Source organism: Acanthaster planci, linkage group LG09 (genome assembly GCF_054643075.1).
Source record: "Acanthaster planci isolate LZ-2023a linkage group LG09, COTS_SCS, whole genome shotgun sequence".
In the NCBI taxonomy this organism is placed as follows: domain Eukaryota; kingdom Metazoa; phylum Echinodermata; class Asteroidea; order Valvatida; family Acanthasteridae; genus Acanthaster; species Acanthaster planci.
The window spans coordinates 9,763,546-9,789,911 of NC_141785.1; the positions used below are offsets into that span (position 1 = coordinate 9,763,546).

Here is a 26,366-nt window from a genome sequence, read left to right on the forward strand (position 1 = left end):
TACCAAAATCCTGATATTTATGAGCATCTTATGTATTTACATTAAAATGTAAATTTTGGAGTTTTGAATACAGCTTATTCTCAAGTTTGGCTCATAGGAAGTTCGAAATATTCTCAAAACATAAGCGTTTTTGTTTCTCGCCACCGAAAGTGGTAAGATGTTTTTGGGGTCCATTTTTCTGTTGGAACTCAGCTGAGGATGGGGGTCCAGTTAATGCCTCCATATTTTTGCGCCAGTTTGAGAGGTTTCGTGGTAAGGTCATCATGCCTACTTCATGTTCCACTATTTTGCGTGCAGTGTTATTACTCGGAAACTGGTGCAATAGCTTGTTTGCCACATCCTTGTTATCCACCCGATAAAATCATTGGGAACCTGCCAACCATCTCTTGAGTCTCCAGCCAAGGACAACCGCAAAACCGCACGGGAAAATTATCCACAAAAGTGGTTGCTAGACAGCTAGGTTATGAAATATTTTCATTTTGGATTAATCCCGTGTCCCCTTGTTACTTCCAATTTCTCATTTTCTAAGAAATTTCTCAAGACTAACGACATATTCATGATGAAGGAAAGTTAAGTAAGTTTTACAGAATACTGTGCTGTGACAATCATCTTCACATACCAAGATGTTGTTATTCGACTTATTATACGACTTATTACAGAGATCATCTGTGGAAAACTACTCGAAAAATGTGCAGAATTCTCTCACGATCGGTTCCAATCAAAATACGAGACTATACGAGTTTAACAGTATCGCCAGTTGTCAAGATTACACCGGACCTTGAGGTCCGGGGAAAAAGGACCCCCCCCCCAGCAATGTGCGTGGGACTTAGCTAAAACGAACAGAGACTAGACAGTGCAATCACAGCGCTGGTGGGAAAAAGTCCAGCGGATATCAGTGAAGGCGGATATCAATCCTGGATTGCAATCAAAAATACAAGTCGGGGAAACTAGCGACAAGTACCTGATCAGTACCTTGTTCTTGATGTAATAACAAATCATCACTGGGTCAAAGGTTCTATTCTAACGGCCTACAACATAATATGCAGGTGTTCATAATGTTATATAAACCCATGCAGGGCTAAAGGGAAACGCACTCATTTTGTGGACAGTTCGTTTTACAGAGTCGACCAAGCGACAAGCGTTTGCCGTTGAGTCTCAGAATTCTGATTTTCACATAATGAAGTTGCTCAAACTGTTCACTGTCCTCTTGACGGTAGGGCAGGCAATCACTCTTGCCGTTTGTCACCGCCAAGGAGTCCCGGACTTTGACGTGAACGATCCACGGGAGTCCGATGAGCGATTTGTGAGGATCAGGCGTAACACCGCCCAGAGTACTGCCGATGGCCGGCTGATCCGCGGCAGGGGCAAGCGGTCAGCTTTCATCGTTGACGGCACGGTGTGGTGCGGCATCGGGGACACGGCCCAGAGCTACTCCGACCTGGGTACCCACCGAGAGGCCGACATGTGCTGCCGTGACCACGACCACTGCCCTGAAAAGATCTACGCATTCTCCCGAGCATTTGGCCTCTTCAACTTTTATCCCTACACCATCAACTTGTGCACTTGCGATGAAAGGTACGCACACTTTATTTTCCTTGAATTAAGAGCGTTTGCTACGTATACCATTGGTGTTGCCGGGGAAGAGGGATGGAGGAAGCAACTGCTACTGGGAACTCTCGCTTCCCTTAACCCCCCCCCCCGGAGTGTTTGGTTGGGGGGTGTCACCACACCATCCCCATAGACCTATTTAACAAGGTTCTTGAAGAGCCGTGCATTATACAAACTTTATGACGTATGGTACCCAGAAGAGCCTGGCTATGAAATAGGTATCCGCGGATAGGCTACATTTGGGACTTTTGCCTGTCTATTTCCGACGAATGAACCTGTTAACCAGAAATTTTGGTGATGATTAGAACACGCACAGATGAACATGTCGCGTGGATTGACATGCGTGAAGTTTGTAATGGAAAGAGAAAAATAGTACAATGAAAGGTGAAAATGTATGAATTTATATGACGTTTGGATGATATTCCTCCGAGCGTGACGTCGAGTCTGAGGCGACGGGGTTTAAAACTTGACTTCTTAAAGTTGGACCCCCTTTTACAAATTCTTTTGAGATTTCTGAGGGATTTTCAGGGAACATCTAGTGAAGTACTTTCGTTTCTAATTCCGGAAACAACTCTTTGTGTCAAGAGCAATTTCGATTTCAAGTGATTTATATGAACTGTTCGTGGAAGCAACTGTAGTTTTTACCGAGTTGAAGAAAACGAATTCGGTTCTCTAACTTGTAGAAAGCTTTTTAGGATTAGGTAAGGGTAGTTTATAATAATAGACGGTCGTTTGCAGCTGAGTTCTGTTGAACAACGGATGACAATCAGGCTAGAAAGAGGGACGGAGGAAGGTGACTGATGACCCACTCAAAGCACGCTTCCCAGAAGAACATCAAATCCGTGGCAAGAGTCCGAACCGAAAGTAACCCAGTTTTCACAATGTGATTCCAACTTATTTCCATTTACGTGTATTACAGTTTCCGACTCTGCCTTCAAGAAGCCAACACCACTGCCTCGGTCGAAGTTGGCCAGTTCTTTTTCGACGTCTTACGCCCGGCCTGCTTCAACCTTTCGGACACCCTGACCCAACGGTGCATCCGGCGGAGCTGGTTCGGCTTCTGCCTCGAGTACGGGCAAGAGAGGACGGCGGAAGTCGGTGTGAACAAGCCCTTCGACGGCGTGGCGTACCAGCAAGTCAGAGTAGGATTGGAAAAATAATGAACCGCGCTGACAGTGTGTCAAATTACTTGCCGAGAGCGTACACACGTGTACATTCGACTGATCCAAGAACACTAAATTAACACTAAACGGGGGGGGACGGCTCCGACACGGGTCTGTCACGAGCCTAAACCTCACACGCACAGCATAATCGGTGTAGTCTGATTCACAAGCCATCACGTAGGACTGAAATACTTCCCAAATAAGAAACTCCCGTTGCGTTCACAAGGAAAGGCCCTGCTACTGTGAGAGCACAGTACCGCTCATCTGTCGTAGAAGTTTCCAGTGGAACGGGATAAATTTTGATGATAATTTCCGTCACTAAAATCCTCAACTAACCAGTCGACAGCAAAAGAAAAAAAGGTATAAAGGGAAAGTACATCTCCCTTTTAAAAAAGTGGGGAATGCATCGGGTATGTTTGCTACCTCGTGGATCCACAACTGCATTGTTTGTGCACAGAAAGAAGGCATACAATTGGGTCAGTATAAGAAAACTCATACAAACCAAAAGTTTTTCTCTCTTCTGTGGGACAGTGCCATGAGAAATCAACATATAAAAGTAGAATTTTTCAGGTATTCTGATCACGTTTTGAACTGGTAAAAATGACAGCTGCCATTATCTATAATTTACCGTTGGTAGATAAAAGTAGTTCTTTTTATTCAAACTTCAATTTACTTTCAGAGTTACCACAAAATACAATGCATTTGGTCTTAGATGTTTACAATGGCCCATCACGATGACGGGTCGAAGGGGAACCCGCAACTCAATGAAATTACAAGAGATCTTAATATCATTGTTTTAGAGGCATTTTTTTGGGGGGGGGTACTTATCGATGGCAAAAAGGAAGGAACCATCATGAAAAATCAAGCTTTCACTGTGCAAGAAAAATGCAAACTTTTACCTAGTTTTCTATACACAAAAACAACACATGTTCACGCACCCAGAGCCACGTACGAGTGTGGGGGAGCTAGATGGGTGGTTATATCCACACGAAATATTATGTACATTTTTTTAAAACCGTGGATGCTGCTGAATATCTCAACACTTTCTGAGAGCTAAACTTTTTAAAATTCCCCACTTTTTGGCTTCTGACAACATCAACCCGCGTAAACTTCTTCAGAGGTCTCCCGGAAGTTCAACAGTTTCCCGGATTAGCGCTTCTAAAGAACAAAAGCTTGAAGTACTGTTTTGGAAATGACTGTAGAGGGTTTATCCGAGGTTAGAAGTCAGCAGTATGTCGAAGTGGGAACTTTTATTTAGGATTTTGGGATTGCAATAGGATCCAAGGAAAAAACAGTGATAGTTGTGGTTCAATCATATTTACAAAATGTGCAGATTGTTTGGGGCTTTTACTTATAAAGGCTTGTATGGTATGTGGCATTCTAGCTATTTCAGCATTGTTTAGGGATTGTGGAAAATGTTTTTCATTACAACATAAAAAAAACACCAAGTTTTCCCACGAGTTCAGCCACCCTCTCCTGGCAGCAGTTGAACAGTCTAAATGACAGATGCTGACGAAATGGTCCGTTTGTTATCACCGCCCTACCAGAACTATGCGGACGGGTTTATCCCTTGCACATAAAATATGCTTGGTGAATGAAGCATCGACATTAACAAGGCAATGGAGTTGCTAGCTTCCTTAACCAATGCAACCGCACATTATAGTGGTAACCTGACGAAATCTGTCCAATGAGGGCTCAAATAAATTATGTTGCATATCTAGAAGACATTAGCCCATCACCGTACCAGGTAATAATACTAAGATAATAAAACTTAACAGATACAAACAAGTAAATGGTCTAAAGAACAATCGTATTTACAAATTCATTATTTTTTTCCATTAATGGTTAATTTAATATCAAATAATACACAGGTGGCTGTCAGGTTGTATCGTTTTTTTATGTCATAACTACAATAAAAGAGAAAAATACATGTACACAAAAATCACTCGTCAATGAACTGGGGGTTGTGTCTACCATATTTGTCAATCATAAAAACACATGTCGCTGACCTCTTTCGTGAAGTCTTGAGACACTGACGAAGTCTTGGTGCCGGACGTCCCTACTGTACACCAGTCAACCTGAAAATTAGCAGACTTTGCAAGGCCTAATAATTGTACAATACGACAAAGTAACTGTAATGCTGTGTGAAACTTGACTGTGGACACTGGAGTCATTCCAATGCCAGCCAAAGCTATGTGGCTTCAGACTAGAGCTCAGAATCTGTCTTGCACCAGCACTTCCTCAAACGTGTCTCCTGTTTCTACGAGGGGTACGAGGACAAAAACAACTAAAGACTACATAAGTACTGATTCTTAAAACCAAACAGATGCTCATTCAACGTTCTGGCTACACATCTCCAACACTGCAAAAAAAAAAAAAAAAAAGCAATGACAGGGTACCAACAGCTACTTCAGTGTCTGGAAAGTCATCCTACTGAACTCACTCCCTCTGTTTCTTATAGAGAAATAACGCATGACTTGTCAGAGGGGCTAACAAGGCCTTATCCTAGGACACAAAGACGGATGTATTTTACAAGTAAATGAGAAGATCTCTGAGCCTCGCAGCTTTTAGTCACCCTTGTCTGTAACATGCTCATGCTCTGCTCAACTATCTCATAATCATTCAGTAATGCAATCAAATTTGAGGCAAATTCATCCCCCAGAATCCAAAACGCACTATCTGAAATTCATTTGTAGGTTATTATTACCCTTGATGGAATCAAAATTGACCTCACTTGACCTCCCCAACGATGATGGTCAAAATCCTTTTTTTTCCACCATTCTTCACACTGGTATTACTACTCATTGATATTATGTCCAATTTCATGGAAACAGCTCAGGGGAAATCATGCTTACTAAATTCAAGTATCAACAAAGACTATCCTAGAACCGGCCACATGTATACCAAAACAATGTACTTGTCAGTGAACCAATCAATGCAAATTTAGCCTGGTGGGACATTCCACTATGACAATATAGGAACAGTTGGAATGTTGCCACATCTAATAACAAATGATAACCTTGCGTGCACGTTACAACCGACAGTAGCAGGCAGGTGGCATTGTAAACATTCCGGGCAGTCGGTGAAAGTTTAAAAGGGCTTTATATGAAAGTAGTCTGTCAAATAAATCCATGTTTCCTTTGATTCAGACAAGACCGTTCACTGAACTGTTAAACTCAGCGTAACACTGGGAACATTGTCAGTCATGCATTCCAAGCCCACTTCAAATGAACTTCCTGCTGTAAAAAAACCCACTAAGTACACCGAAGTGAGACTGAAATATCTGGCCTTCAGAAGACCACACTTGAGTGGTGCCAGCACAGTTATATACAAGCCCTACCGTCGGCCACCTCTGATTTGTCAATGTCCCTGTTCTGACTGATTGGGCAATTGCCAACACAGGGCTGTGCACTTTGAACAAACACTATCCCTGCCGGCCTTAATGTTTGCGAGGTTGCAAGTTCAAACCCTACTTCGGTAGAAGCACGCTGTTTCGAGAGAAACTGAAAGATGTACCCTGTTGGCCAGTCGGTGGCTTGTTTAGAAATGGAACGGACAACTTGACAGACACAAAGTTCCCACAAACATAGGTACAAATCAATCACATACAATGTGTGGGGGTGTGGCTATGGGCTTGAGCTTCAACAAAGTCGATACATTTTAGGAGAGTCATTATGACTGAAAATTTGGAAGTTAACTTGCATTGTCTCGAAAGTTCAAAATGCATGTACTCTCTGATTGTGATGGGATTTGACTGTCTACTATTTGGGACTGGGATTCACCATCTGACATCGCAAAAGGTGACTTGAAGGAGTTCACCTATCGCAGCAATTCCACTCCATACTAATGCCAATCTGTCATCCAGTCCAGAGATCTCCGATCACTCAAGCGTAACCACAAAACAATCCAAATCATTGCTTCTTTTTAAATCAATCAAAGTGAACATTCTTCAATAACAGCGTTGTTGTGTAATATTTAATTTTGTTATAATGAGGTCTGGCTCCCTTGAAATCAATTTGAATGTACTAAAAGCTAGTAACACAACCCCAAGAGAACGAAAACCCCTTAAATGGGGCAACACTTGGCTAAGCCACAACTCATGACAAGTCTTCCATTGTTCTCTACGTTCGTACATCAAATGTTAGTCAATTATGAGCATGACCAGTATATGTACCTTCTAATTAATCAAGCAGTTACTACAAACGTACCCAAAGTAATGCAGCTTTTGGTTTACATGTTAACGTTTCTTCTCTTTAAACACGGGCCAACTTAGGAAGTTAAGAAAAGCATCTGATGTCCACTTACTTTGGCAATGAAACTAAAAGGACACCATTTTTACATTTCAATTCTTAGTTGAAATGCCCCAGAAAAAATAGTATACTTATTTCTGATGCAGGGTTAATCCTAATGGAAATTCCCCTCTACAATTTCACTACACTTGTCCAGTTACCCTGAATGGGATCCCAGAACACTCATCTGCTTGTTCCAATAACCCACAGCCCATTCCTACCATCAAACCTATCAAAAAATAACAATACTTAAAGTTGGACGTCATCTCCCCCTCCCAAAGAGCATTGGGACTATCTTTTCCACGGACTGAATAATGAAGGAAACTGTTAGGACATTACACGTTGCAACTGTGACAAGGAGAGACCTGTAATATGGTTAACACGAATGCAAAATGAAACGGAGTAAATTCAAGACGGACCTCGAGGTACTACAAGGTTTTACTGGGTTTTTGTTTGGGGGGGCGATAACTCAAGGTTAAACCTCGGAGTTACCGCATGTTTCATTTTGGACCCTCTCCAAAGCTTCCCATGTCTTCCAAAATCCTCTTTGTATAGTGGAGGATTTTGAAAGACGGAAGAGGATTCCTATCACTACTGTCCAGCAAGTTGAGGCTAAGACATCTCATTCAATTTATTCCACCAAGGTAACAGACCCATCCGTTAAGCCTTGCCCCACTGTGTTCTGACCAATCACAGCTGTGATTTACGTCCGACATGCATGTGCCAAAGTCTAACATGCGTGCACGCGTGCATGATGCGCATGGCTGGAACAAGTAGCAAGGCGCTGTAGGAGAACAAGCGTTAAGTACCCATGCACACAGTGGACGGGCGGGCTTACTGGATCGGTCTACTGAGATTGAAACAATAATTCTCTGCAGGTCTCGCAAGTAAATTACATAAAATTGTCCGCTGCCTAGGGAATGGACTTATCTTAGGAAAAGACAAATGTAACTACTTCAGCTGTTATCTACTTAATCAATTCATTATTCAGGAATCACAATTACCTCTCAGTAGTTTCAATGTTAAATCTCACTGTAATGACTCTCTTTAAGCAAATTTGGCATGCAAATAATTCGATTGGAATTTAAGTATGCACTTGCCAACAATCATTCTCTTAAGAAAATTCCTTGCATTTATGGACACAATGAGGGTTTTTTTTACACGGGGAGTCCACTTTATACTCAGTTATAAGTTGTCTTTATAATACAAAGTCACTGATAGGCTGGTAGTGCTTGGGCTTCACTGTACAGTGTTCTTATTGGTTGGTTAAAAAATGCAGTCAAGTCTCTTCAGAAAGCAACATGCCAACAAACAGTTGCCTTTTGTAGGTGATTTAGAAAGATTGATCGTCCATTCGTAGTTGTCTTGGGATGGCAGTGTCTGTATTTCATTGCTTCTTAGTCCAAGGATGGTATCACTGTTTACAGTCCGTGATTGGCTGATCTTCCTTGGGTGTCATTGTCCAGAGTCCCTCATTCGTTGGTTGTTTTGGGAGCACTACAGTACAGCAGGCTGATAATCCTTTGGCATTATGGTAGAGGGTTACTCATTGGTTTCTGTTACAACACTACTGGGTTCTAACTGACCAATTATTAAGTGGTGTCATACCTCGTTGGGTTCCACGTAGTCTCTCCTTCATCCACTAAGTAAGGCTCTTATAAAAAATAGTCTGGTACTGGCTTCTTGGCTGGTATTCCTCGAACCTCCTGTGTGGCAAAGCGGACCAAAAATTCAAGTCTACAAAAAAGAACTTTCCAAAGTCTCCACTCTCCAGAAGGCAACAGAGCTAGTTGTTGAAAATTGACAGCATTCACGAGCATCAATTAAAGCGCATAAATCCTTGGATTTATTGGATCGAGAAGCAGATGATCCCTGCTCCATTAAAATGAATCCATCGAAAAGCCAAAATAAACTAGAGAGGGATTTGACGAGTTTCCTGGCCACTGGTGCAAGATCCCTCAAAACCTGACCCCCCCCCAAAAAAAGGTCCCAGGCTGAACTCTGATGGCCAATAATGCACAGTTTTACCTGTGGGGCTGCTTCAAATATTGTGAAGTCTCTTTGGAGGTGCTCGTCTAACTCCAGGATGGCTGCAACGTTGCCGCACCTGATATAGAAGAAACATGGTAGGTGTAATGTAAACGATTCTAAAAGGTATTTACCGAGTGCTCGCAACCCCAAATACACAAGATTAACATTATCCTTGCTCACTAGACCCACAAACATTCCTAAAATCTACTAAGCTGCTTGGAGGGCATATGGCTTGGATGCAGCTATTTCGGGGGCTAATGGTTGATCAAACAGAATTTATACCATCACTGTCTTCACAGATACCCACTTATGTCCCTTGGCAGAGAGAGAGAAGTGGAGGTACAGTGACCTGCCCAAGGCTACAACATTTATCCAGCTGCTGAGATCATCAGCAAAGGCAGAAAGACCTCACCGATGGCACCGGGGGGGGGAGATCAAGGGAGTTCAAAGAAACCAGGTCCCTTTTCCCATATGGGAAAACATGTATTTGTGATTGGAAATAAAAAGCCACATCCGCTTTGAGAAGCATCCGGCTGCTGCTTGCTGCATTGACTGATGTGGTAAGCATGTGTGACATGAGGCGCGATGTGTGGCTACACAGCACCTACAGCTTCCACGCCTTCATCCAATGGCAAATTTCAAGCAACTACCATTTGCCCAACACCGGTGGATTTTCCCCGGTAAACCTATGCACAAAGTGTATCCTGGGTCCAGTGGTTGACAAAAGGTTGCCCCTTGAAATTGCCTCAAAGTGCAAAAGCACTAACATAAGGGCCCAATTTCACGGCGCTGCTTACAGTTAAGCAAAATATTTTTGCACACCATGGCACACAAACTCCCTTAGGTGTGTGCAAACCATTGGAGGATTCGGGACAGTTAGGATACATGCTAAGCGTACTTCACGACAAACATTTCATGGTTGCTGTGCTTAGCACAAGAATTATCTGGGCACACAGTGAGATTTCCATTGCTGAGCCACTAGGTTAAGGAAATTTTTCCTCCAAGTCCTTTTGCTGTGCTTACTGCTTACGGTCTCCATGAAATACACAAAGCCTCTGTAATCATAAAAACCATGTTGATGTGCCCAGCAGCAATGAGAAATGGAGCACAGGAGGAATGCCAATGGAAGGCAGAGCCCCACTTTGTTACTCTGAAGGAGGCTGGTATGAATCTCACTTGAATAACAAGACCATGCCTGCAACTTTGGCCGTGGCTACCTGGCTAGCATTGGCAGGTAGACAAAAATGTTAACAACTGAATGAATGAGAGAGGGCCAACATAAGGATGGATGACAAACATGGTATGGCCCCGATTTGATACATACTGGTTGGGCCAAAACCATTAAATGCAGCCAATTTTTGATCCCAGCAACTAAAACAAGATATCTTTTCACTGTACAACTTGCATGGTGTTCTTACCTACCAGATGTCACACTTTTGTCATTAGCTACCCATTCACGCCTACAATCGGCCACATATTCACACCATCTCTCCACTGTTGCTCACCTGTAGCAGTAATTGGGTGCCGACCAGACCGTCAGCACCGTCTCATTGAAATGCCACTTGTAGCCTTCGATGACCAGTTGATGCGCCCGACAGATCATGTCGATGTTGTTGACCGTGTTGAACTGCTGCACCACGTCGCTGCCAAACAGGTAGCCGGCACCCCGGGGGCTGACCCCCCAGCCCTGGGTGTCTGATAGAGGGAAGGGGAGTATAGAAAGAAGAAATGGGCATAACACGAACAATCTTAGCAGGCAGTCACTTAACGAGGACTACAAAAATGCGTGGCTGAAATGGCTCCACCTTCACAGCAAAACTTCAATGAGCCAATTTGGCGTATCACAGCGTCATTTGTAAACACAGCACCCCGATGTCATAACGGCTCAATCATGTTCAGAGCATGTGACCTGGTGTACTGCTGCACAGACACGGTCCACTGCACAGGTACATATCAGTGTTCTCAAATAACCTGAGATGGGCTTCATTTTAAGCACACACTGTTGAAATGCCAAGCTGGCTCATGTTTCGAAATCATGATTTCGTGCGCTGCTGAAGCTTTGTGTATGTAATATGGGCCATGCTATGACCTAGTCACATGGATCAAAGCACTGAACCGTGTCAGGGCAATGAAGTGCTTGTGTGTTCCTAAGCAAGACATTTTACAATCAGTTACAGAACTCCTCTGCACCCACACATAAACAAGTCACCGCGTCCTCAAGATGCAATAAGAACCGAGTAACAGTAACTTAGGGTACGTCTGAATGACGACTACTTGTCAACCACTGGTCAATTTCACCTGGTGCCCAGCATATTTTGTGCATGGAGTTACTCATTAAAATCAACCAGTGGCTTGAAAAGCAGTTGTCGCTCAAGCTTGCCCGTGGCTATTTGCTCATTCTAAATTCAACTTGCCATCTCACCTTCTGGGTCTGACCACAAGAGGTCGCACATGGGACCGTCGTGGGGGACTTCCTGCTTCCTGTCAATCACACGGATCTGGTCTAATGTGTTTATAGAGGGCGACAGACCGCCGTGCACACAGAAGATCTGTCCAAATATCAGAAACGGCAACAATGCCACTGCGACATTAGACAGAATATTTCACCATACGGTGCCCACTGCTGTTAGCACTGGCGGGCAAACCTCAACAATCTCAGAGGTTAAGAACTGTAAGTTGCCTACAGACGGTTGTTTGGTTAAACAGGAGGTTGGTTTGAGTTGAAACTGAGCTTCAGAAGTTTTTGAAAAGTACTGAAACAGTTCTCCTGAAATTGTATATATCTGTCAAAGACAAAGCCTTGTTTACCAATATCCTGCTGGTAATTTTTTAAAATTCATTTCCCACATTTAGCATTTTCCCATGTCAATAAACAAGTCTGGCTTTTGAAGCTGGAAATCATAAAATGGAAGCAAAACCAATTTTCTCAAGGCCTTTGTAGTAAATTTGTGGATGAGTAAAATCCAAGAGTTAATGTTGGTACTAAGTATACCCACTTCCTAACGTCACTTTCTAACAAAGTGAGAAATTCCATGTGACAGTTCCCAGTTGATTAAGAAATCAGTAACAATGACTCTTCAAAATCTGTCCACATCTCACAGAAATTTTGTAGTGGATGGCCAAGTAAGATGCCGGACTCGTGGGCAGTAGTCAAGTCCATCACAAGTCCCGCCATCAGTCCAGTCACAGACCCAGCCACGAGTGACAGGCTGAAGGAAAACAAAGGGATGCTATTGGCAAAGATGCCTCGAAAAGCTGGTGACTTGGCTTAAGACTGGCTGACTTTTGACGGACTTGTGATGGATTCGCAGGGACTCGCACAGACTTGCGATGGATTGGACCACAGCCCTGCCAGGCTCAAGGAGCACGAGGATCCTGGAAATCTCTTATCCGTGAACTCACTTTGCCGTCGATGATAGCGGATAAGCTCAGGTAGTCGAAGATTTCGGTGCAGTATCTCCAGACCGTGATGGAGCCGTACTTCCGTAGACACTCATCGTAGAAACCGTAGACCTGAGTGATCTGTCGACTCTCGTGGTTGCCCCGGATCAAAGTAATCCTGTCTGGATACCGTACCTAATAGATTGGAGGGGGGCAGGGGATGTAATGACAGGAGGTTATTGGTAGTGCTGTCGTTGAAACAAATCACAAGACCATTCATGAGACCAGTCACAAGACCATGCAGGTCAACTGGGTGAACAATGTCAAAGAATGTTGCAGTTCATTTGCCCATGGCCTGTGACTGGAATCCAGGCCGACAGTCTTGTAATAGTCCTTCAGGGTCTTGTGATGGTCTTAAGAGATCCCCAGTACAACACTGATTAATGACTCTTTGTAAGCACTGCTGAGTTAGATGTCTGGCCTACTCAGAGCAGTGCCGACCGTTGGAGACATCAAATTAATGATCGCAGCCAGTTTTACGGGCAACCTTCCAAATTCTGCCCAAATCTTCCAGTTTGCACGTAATCATAGGCATCAATCCTCGCACAAAGCAACTGTGGCCGGGCTCTACATGCATCAAAGCATTAACACCCTCCAAACTGTCCTGATTGAATTTGAACTCTCGGATGATTAGAGCCATAACAAAGCAGTACACTAGGAAAAGCAGTGCGTGATTGAAAGACAAAATACCTCTTCTGCGCAGCCACAATGGTAGGTACCCTTTTTTTGTTACACAGACACAGACATAGTAATGAGCAGCACACTCTCGTGAAATACTTCTTTTCAGTTGCATCAAGTAAATTGTTCACTGGTAATTATCTGGACAAGTGATTTGTGTGTTATCGCTAAGTGTACATGAAAATAGTGCTCTTCTATTGTATGCTCTGACACTTATCGCTTGGGGTGGAAAACTATGGGACCCTTTTGGGACTATGGGACCGTTACCTTTAGTGCTAATAAAAGAAGAAATGTTTCCACGCTGTAAAAACCTCTGTCCACAAAATCTCCCATGAATAGGTAGTTGGTGTCTGGGACATCCCCACCAACCTGATGGAAAAAGGGAGCAGGGAATGTCAACATTTAAAGACATGATATACACGTTCATAAAACAAACCTATCCTAACAAGCAGAACCTAAAAATCATTTCTAGAAGGAAGGGTGGATAAGTTGGAAGGTGGTGAGCCAAAAAATTCTGATAAAAAAATGTGTAAATTAGGTTCAATGGACACAGGAGTTGCACACAACTAAAGCTCTCATTTACTAATTTTCTTGTTTCAATACTATCAAAACATGTTTGTAATCATTTATAAGCGCCTAGTTCGTTTCCCTGTACAATTAGTTTCATGATTTATGTTCAAAAAGCCGTATCCTATCCGAGTGATCGCCATTCACCACTTTCCAGGTTGTATCGTGTTGTTGGGGCGTGATCCCTGGCTAAGTGGTGTTTCAGGTTTAATAACTTCTGGCTCGCCCCCGCCGAACAAAGATATTGACAAATGGGAAGAGCCACCACCATAGGGCTGGATAACTTAGTTGGTAGAGCAGCGGTACAGTATTCCGGACGCCACAGGTTCAAATCCCACTACAGTCAATTTCTTTATCTTTATAATTATTTATAAGCACCTAGTCAGTTTTCCCATATAATTTATTTCATATCAAAAATGTATCAGCATTGACCATCAATGTACAAAAAAAAGAAAGGGTGGCATACCATACCTTAAATAATTCTTTTAAGTCATAGAATTGGCCATGGATGTCTCCACAAACCGTGACTGGTGAGTCTACCCTCTGTACATTGCTCTCCTCAATCAAAATCTCTCTGAAATTGAGTGGGGAAAAAAAAAGAGCCATTAATGTGTGGAGCCGGCGAACGGCTGATCGTACATACCGTGTTAGTGTACCTAGCCAATCACTGACTGGTTATAGCCTGGGGTGTTATGAAGTCTGGTATGGGCTGATCACTGGGTGTGACATTGTGAAGTCAATAATTAGTCTTTGTCCAGGAGTGGCATTACAGTCTCTCACTGCCCAAATACTTCATGTGATGGACATATAGTGCAATGTACAAGGGGTTTACGCCTCTACTGTATCCCAGAGAGTGTTAGTCGAGACCTTTTAAGACCATCACAAGCCTAACACAAGGCCTCCAGTCATGAATAGCTTTTAAACTGAACTGCAACAAAAGCATTCAATTGTCACTGTTCATACTGTTACTTGTGACTGGTCTTGTGTCTGGTCTTGTGCATAGTCTTGTGCATGATCTTGTGTCTGGTCTAGTGCATGCTTCTATGCATTGAGCAATACTGCATGCGTGTTTTCACCACCTCGACAGTGAAATGCGAAGGAACTTGCCAAAATAACTAGCACTTTCTTTCCAAATGTGGCGAATGTAAGCAGGCAACAAAAGATACATGTTTTTAGATGTGAAAAAAATGGTTGAGAAGTGTTTTGTGAAGACGGGAAATTTTTATACATGTTTTTCTAACTTACCAATACAAATTTTACTATCGTGTCAAAAATTTAGGATCGGTTGTGTAACCAGAAGCAGAACCAGTTTTTGGTTTTTTACCTTAAAATAATGTAACTGTGACGAGGATAATAAACAATTCTAGGCCCGTGCAGTTTAGCCATGTTGTTTTAAACACAGCTCTGATTTATCCAAAGAATGATCATCAAAAATCCATTACTCCAGCATACCAACTCAAAAGGTGGCACCATGCTCGAGGGCAGAAGGTATTAATATTTTAGCATGTCTCTTCAACAAATGGGGTGTTGTGAGTTGCTAAAATGCATGAACAATTCTGGTTCAGGAATGCGGGCACTGGTATCCACCTTGAGCAGATGCGCCCCTCATTGGTGGAAAAGAGCCACGCCGATGGCGAGTGTTCATGTTGTCGGTGGCGACGCAACCGTGACGCGCACATTTCCTAGTCGCCTGTGAACCAGCAAAGTTCAGTTCCAACCAAAGGAAAGGAGCCTCCGTTGCCAAGACAATAGCGCCCTCTTTTGCTCCAGCTCATGACCAATAGTGCCAAAGAAGGAATGATGTCTTCTCGGGTTAGTCTGTATCATGCTTTGGAACCGACTTCATCCTTACGACTGCCCTTACCTGTAACCTTGCACTCTGCAGTCTCTACACATGAGTAAGAACTACTCACCTTGCTTTAGCGCACAGTGCTTTCACCTCACACTCTGCAGTCTCTACACATGAGTACGAACTACTCACCTTGCTTTAGCGCACAGTGCTTTCACCTCACACTCTGCAGTCTCTACACATGAGTAAGAACTACTCACCTTGCTTTAGCGCACAGTGCTTTCACCTCACACTCTGCAGTCTCTACACATGAGTAAGAACTACTCACCTTGCTTTAGCGCACAGTGCTTTCACCTCACACTCTGCAGTCTCTACACATGAGTACGAACTACTCACCTTGCTTTAATGCACAGTGCTTTCACCTCACACTCTGCAGTCTCTACACATGAGTATGAACTACTCACCTTGCTTTAGCGCACAGTGCTTTCACCTCACACTCTGCAGTCTCTACACATGAGTACGAACTACTCACCTTGCTTTAGCGCACAGTGCTTTCACCTCACACTCTGCAGTCTCTACACATGAGTACGAACTACTCACCTTGCTTTAGCGCACAGTGCTTTCACCTCACACTCTGCAGTCTCTACACATGAGTACGAACTACTCACCTTGCTTTAGCGCACAGTGCTTTCACCTCGCTCTCTCTGATTATTTCACACCTTCTGAGCTGCTCTATTTGTCTGTCACAAAACCAAAACAGAAGGGCAAGAAATGAGTTGAGATAACAATCTTGATCCTTGAGTCAGAATGGAGACTGCCGGAGCGATACCTTCCTAATACCAGGGGTCAGATTGACCAATGACAAAAATAGCTGAAAACAGCTGAAAAAAGGCATAAAGAAGCTGAACTGTGAAATCTCCTATACTTTGTACACAGACAGCAAGGAAAAAAAAAAGCTGAAATCCAAAACAAAAAAGGCTGAAATCAGCTACAAAGCTGAGAAATCTCACCCCTGCAATACACTTCCTAAAACATGGACAACTACACAGAAAAAGCATCATTCGTACTTGATCTCCTTAACATCAACCACACTAAAATACAACGGTCCCTTCTGAATAATGAGGTGCTGATCAAAGAAACACTTACAAATTACACAAACCAAAGGGGCAATTGTCTTTTAACAAGTTTGATGCTTTTAACAAGTTGGAAGCTTTAACCATGTGTATCACTGTGGCCAAGAAAATTTCCACTTTCGAAAAAGGCAAGATATAACAGCCAACTGTTGACAAAAGCCAAATGATATAAATGCTGGCGTTAAATGCCCACTCATCACAAACCTTAGATTTTTCAACACTCCCAGGTGTGCCTATGGAGAGATACTGGCCGCCACGACTGACCGTGTGTACAGCGGCCAAGTTGAAGTTAAACACACCCTTCCACAATAAATAAATGCATAAATGGCAACTGGATGCAAGGGGGGGCAGGGGGTCGGGCTAGGTGGTATAGACCTGTTAGCCATGGCTATGAATACACACGGCCTGACTTTGTTTACATGTCATCGGGCGCAAAGTGGTCAAGACTTGCAACTCATATTGAACTGCAGGAAGAAGATGATGAAGGTTTAACCAAGGAAGCCAAGAAACTTATACAATAGTAAAAAAAACACTCAACCCAAGAAGGTGTGTCTGGAAAGAATATTGCCATAAACACCTCTGATCAATCAAAAGGCTTGTGCACCCAAAATTTTACTAACACTTCCTATTCAAATATTTCAATCATCGATACTTACCTATCTAAATCACTACAGTCCCCCATATTTACAGCCTTCTATGGTTCTGAAATGGAAAGGGTACGCAGACAATCACAGCAATTTAATTTTGTGACACTAAAGGAATGCAAATCGGAATTTACCTACCACTTCTTAAGGGCATTCATACTGAAAGATGCACTCGTGTGCTAATCATGGACAGTACTCACCACATTTATTTCTTAGAGAAGATACATGGTCTAACAAAAACTGTGGCTCAAACTGAAAAGTATCAGTGCTTCCATCGAAATGTCAGTATGAAACTTGATTTTCCTTTGCCACTGCAGGCTACTTTGAACCTGCTATGCATAACAATGCATGGCACTAATTGTCTGGTTCCTTGAAAACCAACCTCGACTCCATGGGCTGCGTGTTAGGGCTGCGCCAGATATCCAAATATTCGATCGATTATCGAATATTTTAATATGTTTTCTGAAATTGTATATTGGAATGCAAATTCATGAAAAGGAAGGGAGAATTTTCTTTTGTTTTAACTGAGAAAAATTGCACTATGAATGACATGCATTTTCAAATGAAAAAAAAAATCTTACAATTCAAAAAGTAAATTATTCATGAAAAATAGAAAAGAAACTTTCAAGGGGGCAAGAAGTACAAGAATTGTTTGTCTCTTAAATCTTCCTAACTCTTGGCTGGAGAAACTGGTACTCCTAGACATGAAAAGCTATTACAGTGATTATTTTGCACAATTGTGTGCATTTTTGCAGCTGATTTTGTATGGCATAACCCTAACCCCTGGGCCCTTTTTGCTAGGGACCCTCCTCAATCCTCCCGAATCCTCCAATTTGGGGGGGGGGTGAAAAGATTGAATTCTCGCCCAATCCTCCAAAATTTCTTGAAAATGTTACTTGCAGGTGTGCCTACTGGCTCAATCCTTCAAAATCCTCCGGCAATTCCTGTCATGATGTTGAGGCAGTGAGAATGGCATTCTTGAGCAGTGCGGTTGATTCAAAAGAAATATCGGGCTGAATTTGTGCATGACTGAGCAAGATCAACTCAAGGTCTAACCCACGACCTTCATGCATGGCATCCTTCGCAATAAGCCATGCACTTTTGCCATTCACCCTCGATCCTCCAAAATCCACCAAAACTGTCCGAAAAATTTTGGAGGATTGATGAGGGTTAGGGTTAATCATCAAAAATCTGCTGGTCGGTAAGACCGAATGTTTGGATATTCAATCCAAATGAAGGTCAAATATTTGAATATTAGTGAATTATTGGAATTGACTCAGCCCTACTGCCTGTTTTCCTCACTAGCCCCTGGTTGTGTAGAATACAAAAATGACACTGACTGGCTATTCAGGATGAACATATATAAATGTACAATTATTCGCATGAATACTTCAAAAGCTGCATGCTCACGCTCACGTATTCTCCTGCACGTCACGCACGCATAAATCTGTGTCGCCCGTGAATATATTGACTTAAGTCCTAATTTAAATATCCCAAACAAAGGAATATTTAACCCCAACAACCTAGGGTGTAAGTAAATCAATAATGAAATTGGAGGATTGAGGACTGTTAGGGTTTAAATCTTATAATACCAGGGGTTAGATCGGGCAAGGCACTGTTTGAACCAACATGGTGAGGCAAGATCGTACCTATGGGAACTTAACTTAAGAACCAATGAAATACATGTATGGAGTAGACCCCAATCTATCTGGCAAGATACAGTATACTAAACCATGGAGGAAGGACAATATGGACTGACAAGGCCCATGACAGCAAAGGTTTTACATGTACGTATTTCTTCTTCCAAGAACAATTCTTGAAGCACAGTGTCACGGTCAGGATACAACGTTTTGAAAACTGTAAACACACTGCTTATCCCGTTATGCATAAGACTGTACGTTTGTCAACGTGGCTGTTTCACAAAGATCCACATCTACATCCAGATCAGTCATCTGGGCAAAAAAGCAAAATACCCCACCACTGGCATGTTATCTTATAGTCTGCTACAGCGTCATGGTTGACTGCCTACCCACAGTAAATATGTCGTTCTTAATCTGCTTTGACTTCGTAGCCGTGCAGCCGGGTACAGGATATTCCCTCTGGACATTCCCATTAAAAATCTAATTCACTGTGCATAATGACTCCAATTCATTGGCACTGCGATTTCAAGGATGTAGCATAACCTTGTATTGTGTACTGTAGCCACCCACGGACGTATATAAAAAAAACTGGACTTGCAACGCCTTTGTATGAAAAAGAAGCCAACCAGCGGTCATTTTACCGAGCCGAATACAAAGGCGTGGGTTGGCTCCCTACTATTGACGTCAGGAAGAACAAAGGCGGGCATTACCAGGAAAGCTTTGTATTCGGCTCGGTAAAATGGCTGCGAGTGGATTCAATGACTCTATAAGCTGATTAAGGGCATTGCGAGTCCAGATTTTATTATACACGTCCGTGTAGCCACCTACAGAGTATGTGCACTCAATTCAACCTCGTAGCCAGACTAGCCAGTGATTATGAGGGGTATAGTTCCTGGGCCCTATTTCAAGTGGCGAGGTAGACCTACTCCACGATAGACTTATTGCAACCGCAACATCACCTGACCAATAGTGGGTATAAAATATTGACAAAATATCATCCTCCCATAGCAATGAGTGTTTTAGGCATTGTTTACCCAAAATAAAGTCAATTTTCGGTATAGCACTCAGCACATCAGTAGTCTGAATATTTCTCTGACCATATGCAGCAAGGTATGAGACGGAGAGAACCCCCTGCTTTGTGTTGGTCATTGTCTCGCAGGAATCTGGGGAATTCCTTTCAGACATCTTGGGGGATGTGTTCAGTAACAATAGTCTGGAATGTGTATAGGGATTGGACATGTTGGGGGGTACCCCTCGGTCTCATTTCTTGCTGGGTATATCACTGACAGTCAGCTTTCTTTTTGGTTAGTGACACTTATGACACACTTTGCCATGGCCTATGGGGGACGTTGGTCATGTGACTTACTGAGCGCAATCAGTCTGTGGAGGGATCCGTTATACGTATGACAGTATATTGATGCCAGACTCCACCCAGTTGCTAGTTTGGAGTAAACTGACATTAGGGTATGCTGGTCAACTCGTACGCATGCCAACTCCTACACATGCCAACTCGTTCATCGACTAACTCATATGCCAACCTGCTCGTACACCAACCAACCCATATGCCACGTAGTTGCATGCGTATTTGAGTTCATACACTCGCCATCAAACTAGGAAGACGTTTGGCTTTCTGCTCTGAGACTCTGAAAGTCATTTTCATGCGTAAGATATTTGACGCGAGAGTACTGGGCAGCTTTTCTTCCCAAGCAACCTGGACCGCCAAAAAAAAAAACAGTGCTGGGATTTTGAAAAATGTTTTATGTACCTAGGCAAATATTTTTCTTAATTATTTTCTTAAGATTTTTAGGTGGTATTTCAACTATCAATTTTTTTTTTCAGATTGATTGATTTCTTAGCTAAAAAATTTTTTTTCTGGGAGGGGGGAATGTGGTTCTGGAAAAATCCTTTCTGCAATGCAGCATCTCTTTTGAAAATGTTTTGCTCTAAAGAGAGCTGTAGGGGTTTGTGTTCTAAGGTTCTTGATTTCACAAAGCGCCTGCGAACTGAAACTACAGGAATTTTAGGTGTACTTTTTCAGAGGATACCATCCCCGCGCCATACCGTTGAAAAACCCATCGTGTCACATACATTTCTGCTTTGCGAGATCCCTATATATGTATTAGTAAGAATAATTTCTTGCATATTTGTGTTGGTTGGTGTACGAGTTGGTCAGTGTACATGTTGGCTTGCATACGAGTTGGCTTGCATACCAGTTGGTCACTGTACAAGTCTACCAATATGCATACAAGTTGATCGGCGTACAAGTTGACGTCTTCCCAGCATTAGGATCACATATACTGAGGAAATATGGGTGAACATGGTCCTCTAACGAAACCGCAGGAGAGGCCCAAATGTAGTCAGGGCATAAGACGTATTGACCAGGAAACAGTGGTTGGTAGCACTCCCAACCGTCACAATCAACAAGTCTTGTGCCCAGACCACGTACAGGCCACTCATACGTGTTTCTGGGAGGACCATGTTTCGCCCATAGAGTTATATTCTAAATCTAAATATGTGCATTTGAAAGGTGCAGGTTGCGAAATGTTCAAGTGCTGTGCGTGTGTCGAGCGAAAACAGTCGGATTTTGACAGATTTTGAAGTCAGAAATATCATAGAAGCCCCGACCATTAGACGTAGGCATTTACGGAAGCCAGTAAGTGGTGATAGAGTAATTTTTGGTGAGTCTTTGGAATTTTTGAGAACCGTTTCAACCTTACTTTATGTACAGACGTGGAGATTTAGTATGACGATCCCGTCCAAAATTGAAAAAGAGGAATACTAACATTCCACTTAGTAGAGCTACATGTAGGAACAAAGATATTATGAATATATGAATTTTGAGCTTTTCGGGTAGAATCCACTCATTTTTGTGTACAAAATTATTACAGTTTGCAATGCATAACACACATATACAAAACACATCCCAAACATCTAAAAAATCTAAAAAACATCCCCACTTTAAATCAATATTTCTTTGCTTTGGTTGCAGAGTCCGATGGATTCCAAACTTTGATTGAAATGTTTCTTATGACATTTTCTTCAAGATCACTTCAAAAACAAACTTCAAGAAAATTTATGAGCCTCCCTTACATTGCCGAGTAGTCATACACCCCAGCAGGGGCAGGCAAGCGTGGTACATGGTACCATGGAGGAAGGAGGGGATGGTACGCGGCACAAATGCAACACCGCTCCGCATGTACAATACTGGGCTGTACAGTACTAAGGGAGGATGATGAAGTGTACATGTACGTACATATATGTACTGTACATGTACATGCATGACATTATCGTGGTGGTCCGAGTTTTGAAACAAATTTTTGTCCACTTTTCAATGAAGACAAAGACAAACATAAACACAGAGGTGTCTCTGACAAATTCAAGGAGCAGTACACGTTGAAAACAAAGACAAATAAGACGAACGTTTGCTTTTAAAGTAAAATCCTGCAAAATAGATCCACTTACAATTTTACGAAACCCCCGAAATCGACTGTGGAGTGTGAAATCAAATGGTGGCGCTGTTTCACTTTGTGACGCATTGAGATATTTCGAGAAATATATTATTATCGAGTAGCTCACCACAATAGTTACAAGTTGCATAGTTTTTGAAAATACCAATTTAAAAAAAATTGTCTTTTTATATCGTGGTATTACAACCCGGATGTATCTTTCTTCATCAAACAAAAAATGTTCCATGACTAAGCAACGCAGGACGTTCATACAGCACACTGACACGAACTACTCGGAGTAAAAGTATATAGCACGAAAAAACCTGGAGTATTAAATAAAAATTATTTTAATACAGGATTTTCACCCACACTGAAATAAGTCGACTGGAAAACAAGTTGATGAGCCACCATTTTGTTTCAAATTTATTTAATCAAAGTACTTGGGATCACCTTAATATAATTAAAGTTGCCTGAAACATAGAACTATAAAAAGGAAAAATGTGGGATATTTCCCAGCAAAATACCCATTTTTTGTAAATTTTTATTCAAATGGTGTTTACTGCTTTCCAGAGGGAGAAAAATTAAAATATTTAATTAAAAATAAAATTGTGCAATCAAGATATCAATTAATTTCTACTCGACTAATGTAAACAGAAGACAAGTTTGGAAAACAGTGCAAAACTGAAAGCCCCATTGCTGAGCAGAGCATCACGATTTTTAAGAATATATTTTGTATATACTTGTGCCACGCCTACTGGGTTAAGGTGTTTTTATTAGGCTGCGACATATGAACATATTAGCAAAAGATATACTTACATGATTGCTCATGTTAGCCCGAGTTCATAAAATACTCGTAGACTTGTATCAATCTTGTATCAAAATCTTATTTTGTGGGGTGAATTTCCACATTCAAATGAGGCGTAGACTGTTTTTAATTCATTCCTACATTTCCCAAGTGCCAAACAGAAGCAAACAGACTTGAAATTCAAATTTGAAATTTCATCAGTCGAAATTTATTAATCTATAATAGTACCTCAAGAGACCAAAAACAGTTACAAAGCAATGCATGAAACACCTCACAGCTTTGGACGCTCATCAAAGCATTTTTGATTACTACGCTAACCTCCGAATATAGTGTACACGTGTCATGTGCACCGATTCGAAAGTGTCGACCCGTGTTCAGATGTTAATAGACTCCGTCCAATAGTTCTCGACCCAAAATGTCGTGTATTTGCCCTTCCTAGCGCCCTGCGCTGTATGGGTGGTTTGTGTCGAGTTAACACATGGATCGATGTGGAGATCAAAGAGCTTGGGGATTTCATTCAAACTGAAAAGTGTGTGTTAGTTTCCTTTTCACCTTCATTTCAGTTTTCTTTTTGCCTGTTGAAATCTCTTAAATCACAGCAAATTTTTGTTTTAGAATGGTATCAACTTCGAGGTTTGGTCCGAAATGGCAACAAACATTGGCTAAAAATATGCATGGATGTCGTCAGGATTTTTTTTGGGGGGGGAACCGTGCAGTTAAAACAATAACATTTAACTGCAGGAAGACGGTCGATTTTCTTTTTTTCTCAAGCAAATAATTATGTTCTATTTTTTTTCTACTTTTCATTTCTTTGACTGTTTTCTTTTTCTTTCTTTTTTCTTCCTTGTCAGGGTCCCCTTCGGGGCGCTTATGTAAATAGGATTATTTGTACAAGTAAAAATGAAAAGGCTAAGTTATCCTTTCAACAGGCAGTCTACCAGGGAGTCGAAGTAGTCCTCCCAACTTCCGGATATGGAAATTCAAACCCCAAAAGAGATTCTTTTGTTTTCTTTTGTGTTGGAAAGCAAGTTTGATTGAATCAAGCTTTGTTTAAGGCTATCTGAAACCCACTGAATTTTACAGCATTCCACCCTTATATATATATAAGTACAACGACATGCTAAATAAGATATATGAAACTACTGAAGCATTTGAAGCAGCGGGATTTCAATTTAAGGCCGCGGCAACATCGCATAACGCGCTGCAGCGAGATAGGCATTTACCCTTTAACTCGCCCGGGCGAGATAATAACTCGAAAAAAAATTGCAAGTGGCCCTTATACGCTTCCGTACACGAGGACAATGTACATGTATTTGCTACTGAGGAAGCTGAGGAAGCAACTGACTATGAAATTCCTAGTTTGTAACACTGTGCAGCATTGAGTTCTACCGAAGTCTATGGTGTACCACTTTTTGCTACACATTTCCACCTCTGACTTTTCCATTCCCAGTTTGTAACGCCGTTTAGCATTAAGTTTTTGGCAGTGTTGTAGTACTCGTACTCGAGTACTACTCAAGTACTCGTACTCGCACTAGTACTCGGACGTCCAAGTACTCGTACTCGAACTACAGTTCTTGTACTCGGGCTACAAAATACTCGGAACTTGACATCCAAAAATTGTACTCGAGCATCAAAGTACTCGTACTCGATTAAAAGTACTCGATAAAAAAATCCTTTAAGTTAACTTACCACGGCCGTAAAATAAGGTACAAAAATATCGACTCCAATGACCCGATATTCGATACGGTTCTGATAAAGAGAAGGCCGAACGAGGGACCATTAACGTATACGACCCATTCGCCGTCTGTGCGCGTATTTAACCAATCACGTACGCAAATTATATTGTGGTACTTCAGAATGTCCCGCGATTTACTTGGGCATTAGTAGTCTGGTTCCTGGACCCGAAAATTCTAACAACGAACCCAGTATACAGAAAATCACAGGCATGTGAATAATTGAGTCTGGAAAATAGACTTCGCCGCGCCGTGCACGTTGTGTCAACTGCTGCAACGCACGTGTAGTGACCGTGACATTGCTAGCCAGATCACTTGTTTTTTTGGCTATGTCATCTGCATTCGGTGTTTCTTTTACACAGTGGCAGGTCTTAGAGTCTCTAATTTAAGATAAAACTACTTTTGAATTAGAAGTACTTGTACTCGTACTCGGAATTAGAAGTACTTGTACTCGTACTCGGAAGTGCAAGTACTTGTACTCGGAAACCAGTACTTGTACTCGGCTGGCAAAGTACTCGCCCTGTCTTTGTACTCGGCAGTCAAAGTACTCGGAAAAAAGTACTCGACTACAACACTGGTTTTTGGCTATAAGTTTCCACCCCCTCACTTTTCAATTTGTAGCTTGCATGTAACACGTACAGTACATTTATACATGACATATGTACATGTATGTACATGCACTGTACATGTACAGTTTTTCTATACTTCGTCCATAACATGTACATGTACAGTACATGTATGCACAGGTACTGTGTAACACACATTTCTGGAGTGTTGATTAATGGTCACCGTACTGTGCGTTGTGTGCTCTGATCTAGTCCCCCGAACCCTTGTATGGTTTTTTGTTAATGGCATGGGATGGGACCAGGGATATACGTTTGTGTTGCATTGTAACGTTGTGTTACATGTGCATGCATGGCTTTGCACGCCGTATGCGTGACAGATTCATTGTCCCATTTCGTGCAGCAGTCAGTATTCTGCCGGTTTATTCTGTCACGGTATCACGATGGCTTCTCCAAGCAAGATCTGTAGTGCCGATGACATTGATGCTCTCCAAGCATGCCAAGGCGTAATCAAAGATGACCCTGACAGTTCTTGGAGTTCTCCAAGCAAGATGCGCAGTGCCGATGGCATTGATGCTCTCCAAGCATGCCAAGGAGTAATCAAAGATGAGCCCGACAGTTCCTGGAGTTCTCCAACTCCAAGCAAGATGTCTAGTGCCGATGGTATTGATACTTGCCAAGGAATAATCAAAGATGACCCTGACAGTTTCTGGAGTTCTCCAAGCAAGATGTCCAGTGCCGATGGCATTAATGCTCTCCAAGGAATAATCAAAGATGACCCTGACCATGTTGACAGTTCCTGGAGTTGTTCTCCAAACAAGATGTCCTGTGCTGAT

General features: G+C 42.2%; 2 protein-coding genes across 6 annotated transcripts in view; one reads left to right on the forward strand and one right to left on the reverse strand.

The window, feature by feature from the left end:
- Positions 1-865: 865 nt before the first annotated feature.
- On the forward strand, positions 866-3,594 carry LOC110980728 (phospholipase A2 isozymes PA3A/PA3B/PA5-like). Its single transcript, XM_022237671.2, has 2 exons — positions 866-1,575; positions 2,528-3,594. The coding sequence occupies exons 1-2, from the start codon at positions 1,178-1,180 to the stop codon at positions 2,766-2,768; spliced, it is 639 nt and encodes a 212-aa protein (XP_022093363.2). The 5' UTR covers positions 866-1,177; the 3' UTR covers positions 2,769-3,594.
- The window catches only part of ppp4c (protein phosphatase 4 catalytic subunit), a 37,410-nt gene continuing 14,438 nt past the window's right edge, over positions 3,395-26,366 (reverse strand). For 2 of the 5 annotated variants that reach the window (XM_087141701.1, XM_087141699.1), the window contains 9 exons: positions 17,356-17,401; positions 16,235-16,306; positions 14,249-14,351; positions 13,478-13,579; positions 12,494-12,667; positions 11,514-11,640; positions 10,597-10,786; positions 9,089-9,167; positions 3,395-8,766 (listed from right to left, as the gene is read on the reverse strand). In XM_087141701.1, the coding sequence (XP_086997827.1) occupies positions 8,716-8,766; positions 9,089-9,167; positions 10,597-10,786; positions 11,514-11,640; positions 12,494-12,667; positions 13,478-13,579; positions 14,249-14,351; positions 16,235-16,306; positions 17,356-17,381 (924 nt within the window). In that variant the 5' untranslated portion in view covers positions 17,382-17,401 and the 3' untranslated portion in view covers positions 3,395-8,715. Of the gene's footprint in view, positions 8,767-9,088; positions 9,168-10,596; positions 10,787-11,513; positions 11,641-12,493; positions 12,668-13,477; positions 13,580-14,248; positions 14,352-16,234; positions 16,307-17,355; positions 17,402-21,700; positions 21,773-22,445; positions 22,510-26,366 lie in introns of those variants that run through there. The other 3 variants (XM_087141700.1, XM_087141698.1, XM_087141702.1) reach the window with 3 other exon arrangements.

Excerpts from the sequence above, each read along its gene's own strand:
- LOC110980728 (XM_022237671.2), top strand. The coding sequence starts at position 1,178 with ATGAAGTTGCTCAAACTGTTCACTGTCCTCTTGACGGTAGGGCAGGCA. Across the intron at positions 1,576-2,527 it reads TTGTGCACTTGCGATGAAAG|TTTCCGACTCTGCCTTCAAG; the intron begins GTACGCACACTT and ends CGTGTATTACAG.